Source organism: Chrysochloris asiatica, unplaced genomic scaffold, assembly GCF_000296735.1.
Source record: "Chrysochloris asiatica unplaced genomic scaffold, ChrAsi1.0 scaffold00409, whole genome shotgun sequence".
In the NCBI taxonomy this organism is placed as follows: domain Eukaryota; kingdom Metazoa; phylum Chordata; class Mammalia; order Afrosoricida; family Chrysochloridae; genus Chrysochloris; species Chrysochloris asiatica.
The window spans coordinates 850,390-856,423 of NW_006408927.1; the positions used below are offsets into that span (position 1 = coordinate 850,390).

Sequence of the window (6,034 nt, forward strand, 5' to 3'; positions counted from 1 at the left end):
TGGACAGTGAATAAGGAAGACCGTAGAAGAATTGATGCTTTTGAGCTATGGTGTTGGAGGAGAATATTGAAAGTGCCATGAGTTGCCAAAAGAACAAATACAGCCAGAGTGCTACTTGGAAGGCAAGATGGCCAGACTTTGTCTCTCATACTTCAGACATATTATCCCTGGTAAAGTACATCATGCTTGGTAAAGTGCAGGGTTAAGGAAAAAGAGGAAGACACCTCCCCCCCCCAGTGAGATGGATTGGCAGAGTGGCAGCAGCAATGGACTCAAACCAACAATTATGAGATGGCACAGGACTAGACACAGGGTCAGCTTGAGTCAGAACCAATGAAACAATAGTAAAAACAATTTCTGTTTCTTAAAGCCACCTATTTGTGGTCTGTCTGCCGTAGCTTTTAGTGCATGTCTTTGGTTTGGTTCCAACTCAGTTTGTCGTATGTTTTCGTATTGCTGTAATTCTGAAGGCTAGTCCACTGGTATTTTAAATACCACCAGGGTCAGTCATGGTGGACAGATTTCACTTCAGCTTCCAGACTATGACAGACTAGAAGAAGGAGAGATGAACTACTTCGAATATTTAGTCACTGGAAACCTTATGACTAGCCGTGGAACACAGTCAGCACCAGAATATTGACTATTGAAACATGATGCGGTTGGCAGTGTTTTGTTCTGTTGTATATAAGGTCATTATGAGTCGGTACCGACTCAACACCACCTAACAACAACAGATCTTTACAGGAGCTGCTAGTGGATTCGAACTGCTGACCTTGCAGTTAGCAGTTCAATGCATAACCCACTACACTACTGGAGCCCCTCTAGAAAGTTAAAGTAGCCTTTTTCATCTTTGTTGCACAGTTATCAGAAACCTTAGCAGCTCAGTGGGTAAGCAAAGGTTGGCAGTTCAAAGAACCCAGCAGTTCTGAGGGAGCAAGGTCTGGAGTTCTGCTCGCACACAGATGACAGCCTAGGAAACCCTATGGTTTGACAGCAGCTCTGCTCTGTCATATGAAGTCTCTACGAGTTGCGGTCAGCTGAACAGCACACAACAACAGCATTACAATAGGTAGCATCTTCTCCGCTGCATACTACTCCACTAAGCCTGAGCATCCTGGACCTCACATGCCAATACCTGGGACACTTCCTAGTGTGTGGCCTTTGGAAACTGCTTCCACCCAGGTCCCGCAGCCAATGGTACCAGGTGTCCATGTCCCCGTGGTGGCTAACCCGTGTTGGCCAGTTAAGCATCCCTGGAGGCAGGCCTACTGGGTTAAACTTTGAGCTGCTAACTGAAAGGTGGACAGTTTCAACTAACCAGCCCCTCTGTTGGAAAAAATATAAGGCAATCGCTCCCCGAAGCTAGACCACTTCAGAAACCCTATGAGGCAGTTCTACTCCACCCTAGAGAGTCCTATGAATGGGATTGACTGATTTCAGCAGAAGACGGATTCTGTCCAGGGGTCGGAGTCCCACTGTGGCTGAAACTCCTTGTGTATGAAATCTCATCTCCCTGGACCCTTCATTGGCTCCCCAGTGGCGTGGGAACAAACCAACTGTGCTCTGGGTTCAGCCACCTGCAGTGCCAGCACCTAGGACGGTTACAGCGGTCGCCCTCAGCAAATGCAGGCTGCTCCCCCTGGCGGTGAGTCTCTTCCCCTTAGAAAAGATGGGTCCTTTCAGGGTCCACGGCAGCCTCCCCTCCCCCGTTCCTCCCTTGGCACCCTCCTCCCCAGTCCGTCCCTTCCTGACAAGGGAAGAAGGGGGGCGGAAGAAGTCTGTTGTGCAGGTGAACGGAGGGCGCGCAGACAGGGGATGTAGTGGCCAGTGCCTTAAGGGAGGCGGGGCGCGGGGGGCGCGGGCTATAAATGCGCAGCGATTGCCGAGCGAGCAGACTAGCAGGCTAGCCCAGCGGAGCCGCCCATCAGACCCGCGGCCTCCAGCCCAGATCCTTTCCGAGCTCCGCGGACGCAACCCCGGCGGACAGCCGGGAGGAGCGGTCTAGGCCAGGGGGTGGCGGGGCTTGCGTCCCGCCGCGCAATCCCGACGGGCCGGGGTGAGGAGGTGGTGGCGAAGCCACGCGCGCCGCCACCACGGCGGGGTCCAATGCGTCCTGGTGGGCGCCCGGCAACGCGTCGGGCTGCCCAGGCTGCGGCGTCAACACTTCGGACGGGCCGGCCCCCGCGCCTCAGACCGTGGACGCCTGGCTGGTGCCGCTGTTCTTCGCCGCGCTGATGTTACTGGGCCTGACCGGGAATTCGCTCGTCATCTACGTCGTCTGCCGCGACAAGCAGATGCGGACCGTGACCAACTTCTATATCGGTGAGCGCCCCCCGACGCCCCTGGAGAACTCCTGCTTTTGCCCTGGGCTAGAGCTCTCGAACTCCAACGCTCCAGGGTCCCACGAGGGCTGGAATCGTTAACAGGGAGGTTTGGGAACGTGGCCCTTGGAGAATTCGCACTCGCCACCGAGGTAGAAAGAATCCTGGTGTGGCACTGTGGGCTAATGCGTCAGACTGCAAAGTCGTTTGAACCTCAAGGTCAGTGGAAATCCTATACAGGGTCGCTATGGGTCGGAACCGACTCGACGGCACTTCACAACAAGAGATAGAGGCTACGTGTTTCTTAGAACTCTTTGTCTCCTGAACAAAGGGAGTGAGGGAAACCGCTGAGTTAGTCCGCGGATCCCCACTTTGCAGCCTCTGCCGGTGGCTGGCTGAGCTTCAGTTGACACACCTTTTGTACTATCGGAAAGGCGGGCTCTCAATCAGGATTTGCCATTCTGTGGCTGTTGGGCTAGCAGGATTGTCCCTATTTTGCAGAGAAGAAAACTGAGGTTCAGAGGGTTAGGAACAAGGAGAGCTGGTTGTTACTCCCCATATAGCTATGAAGTCTGAGCTGGGTTTTTTGTTTTGTTTTGTTTTTAATATAAGAGGATACAGGAGGCTACCCTAATTTCTCTGCCTGAGGGTGCCCTACCGAGCCTTCCTTCTGCTCGCTCGGACCAGTCGGAGGTGGGGTGGAGGGGGGACAGGTCAGCGGCGTGGGCTGGCGCCCTAACGCTCCTCGCCTGCAGCCAACCTGGCGGCCACGGATGTGACCTTCCTGCTCTGCTGTGTACCCTTCACGGCTCTTCTGTACCCGCTGCCCGCCTGGGTACTGGGTGACTTCATGTGCAAGTTCGTCAACTACATTCAGCAGGTGCGCGGGACCCGGGGCTGGGGGGAGGAGGGACCAGAACCGAGCCTGCGCGTGAGCGGGACCTGGCAGATATGGGCGTGTCCGGGACAAGCACGAAGGGGGTGGGGTTTGGAGATAATCTGGGTGGGGCCGGGCGTGGCAGAGGCGGGCTGCGCCTAGGCCCTGAAGAAGGGTGAGGACAGGCTGGAGGCCAGGAGTGGGGGAGCGGGGAAGGTCTTTCTGTCTCTGGGTCTCAGTATCCCACTTGCTTCTCCACCATCCCCAACCTCCTCGGGTTACTCTCCGGATCCCTGGGTACCCTTCCAGAACACTCCCCATAGGTCTCAGTGGTCGAACCTGCGGGAACCAGAAGAGTGGGCGGGCGGGAAAGGGTAAGGTGGGCCCCCGGCCGCGCAGGGCGCCTCATACACGGTTCCCGGCCCCGCACAGGTCTCGGTGCAGGCCACGTGCGCAACGCTCACCGCCATGAGCGTGGACCGTTGGTACGTGACTGTGTTCCCGCTGCGCGCTCTGCACCGCCGTACGCCCCGCCTGGCGCTGGCGATCAGTCTTAGCATCTGGGTGGGTGAGTGCAGAGCGGGGGCGCACGGGGGTGGGAGGACCAATCCAGGCTCTCGAGGCCACTCACTACCCCTCCCGGGGCTTCGACTGCGCATCTGGGAAATAGGTGCAATTATCCTTCCTGCCAAGGGTCGCCAAGGGTACGTACCCGAGGTGCCCCAGTGTCGAGGCCGGTGGGGGAACGAGTCTGAACCCTGGCTTCCCGCAGGATCAGCGGCCGTGTCGGCGCCAGTGCTGGCCTTGCATCGCCTCTCGCCGGGGCCGCGCACCTACTGTAGCGAGGCCTTCCCCAGCCGCGCTCTGGAGCGCGCCTTCGCGCTCTACAACCTGCTGGCGCTTTACCTGCTGCCACTGCTCGCCACCTGTGCCTGCTACGGTGCCATGCTGCGCCACCTGGGCCGGGCTTCCGTGCGCCCTGCGCCCGCTGACGGCGCTCTGCAGGTGCGCGGCGCCAGGGGCGGTGAGGCTGGGGGCTGGAGGAGGCACAATCTAAGGGGTGAGGTGCTGGGAGAGGCGCGTTAGGGGTGGGCGCTGCTGAGGGCCATGGCGACGATGGAAAGACCTAAAGAGGGAGGTACAGTCCAGGGGGTATATGTGGGGTGCTCTAGGAAAGAGGCACAGCGCACCCTTCAGCCACTTCCTCCTATCCCTCCATCCCCCCACAGGGGCAGCTGCTGGCGGAGCGCGCAGGAGCTGTGCGGGCCAAGGTCTCCAGATTGGTGGCCGCGGTGGTTCTGTTGTTCGCTGCCTGCTGGGGCCCCATCCAGCTGTTCCTGGTGCTGCAAGCACTGGGCCCGGCAGGTGCGTGGCACCCACGCAGCTACGCCGCCTATGCACTAAAGATCTGGGCTCACTGCATGTCCTATAGCAACTCGGCCCTGAACCCGCTGCTCTACGCGTTCCTGGGCTCCCACTTCCGCCAGGCTTTTCGCCGAGTCTGCCCCTGCGCCCCCCGCCGCTCCCGGCGCCCCTGCCGGTCTGGACCTTCGGACCCCGCCGCACCCCACGCCGAGTTGCACAGCCTGGCTGCCCATCCGGCCCCAGACAGGACGCCAAAGCCATGCAGCAGCGGGTCCGGGGCGCGAAGGCTGTGTGTCTTGGGGCAAGAGGCGGCCCCTCTCTGAGCCGGTTCTGCAAGAAGAAGATCAAGATGGGCCCTCAGGGGCGGTCGCTGCTAATACTGTTGTTAATTTTTAAAATTATTGCTGTATAAGTGAATAGTGGAAATGTGTTGGTTCTCTTCTCACGTTTAACACACACTAACACACACGTGCCCCACGCTTGCTGCCTGTTGATATTGTATTGACTATTTGTTTCCTCGTATTGAAGATGACGTCTGCTGACACTTTCTGGATCTTTCTAGAAAACGTCCAAATGCTGTCTCCTCGTGTTTGATCATAAGATTGTAAGGTCTACCCTGTTTTCAGAAGTATTAATATGTGGAAACGTGAAACAAAGAGTTATTATTGCTACATGGGGAGTATGTACAGTCTCGGCTGGAAAAATCAGGCACGTTGTTTAAATAAATAACTCCTGTGGTCCACAGCTGCCCATTGGAAAAGCAGGATTGATGGTTAGTTACCAAATCAACCTGGTATAGGGCATCAGTTTATTGTTTTTCATGATTCTGGGGGGGTGTGTGATATGGAGTTCTGGGTGTGGTGCTGTAGGTTCATGCAGTGGACTGCAACGTCGATTTGAACCACAAGGTTGGCAGTTCAAGTTCACCAGCCACTCCTCGGAAACTCTATACAGGATCGCTATAGGTGGGGACCAATTCAACGGCAGTTAACAGCAACAACATCGTGGGGTGATATGGGGTTCGGCAGGGTAGTCGTGGCCCTGCTGGACCGTGCCTTAGCTCTCTGGTGCTGCTAAAAAGAGCCCCAGCAGATAGTTTTAACAAACAGAAATGCATTCTCTCTAAGTTTAGGAGACTGTAAGTCTGAATTCGGCCTGTCAGCTCTAGGGGAAGTTTTTCTCTCTGTTAGCTCTGGGGAAAGGTCTTTGTTTTCTTCCAACTTCTGTGGGTTCTGTGTACCTCAGAGATTTTCATGAATCTTGGTAGCAGTCTTCCCCTTGGTCTAGGAGATTGTCAGCACAGGCCCAAAGAACATGTTCCACTCGCGGCTCCTCTTCTAAGGTATACAAGCAAGCCAACGGAGGAAGAAGAGATGGATTTAAAATACAGCCTACTCCTATAGATTGCCTCATTAACATAGTTCCCTCAATCCTGTCCTGTTACCAAGTCCTGGTGTGGCGCTGTGGGTTA

At 56.2% G+C, this 6,034-nt stretch overlaps 1 protein-coding gene across 1 annotated transcript in view; it reads left to right on the plus strand.

Annotated features, from left to right (window-relative positions):
- The window catches only part of KISS1R (KISS1 receptor), a 21,833-nt gene extending 16,947 nt beyond the window's left edge, over positions 1-4,886 (plus strand). Inside the window, exons 2-8 of the mRNA XM_006876738.1 lie at positions 1,621-1,645; positions 1,737-1,970; positions 2,065-2,322; positions 3,077-3,201; positions 3,631-3,766; positions 3,971-4,203; positions 4,428-4,886. Coding sequence (XP_006876800.1) covers positions 1,621-1,645; positions 1,737-1,970; positions 2,065-2,322; positions 3,077-3,201; positions 3,631-3,766; positions 3,971-4,203; positions 4,428-4,886 — 1,470 coding nt within the window. The remainder of the gene's footprint in view (positions 1-1,620; positions 1,646-1,736; positions 1,971-2,064; positions 2,323-3,076; positions 3,202-3,630; positions 3,767-3,970; positions 4,204-4,427) is intronic.
- The last annotated feature ends 1,148 nt before the right edge of the window (positions 4,887-6,034 follow it).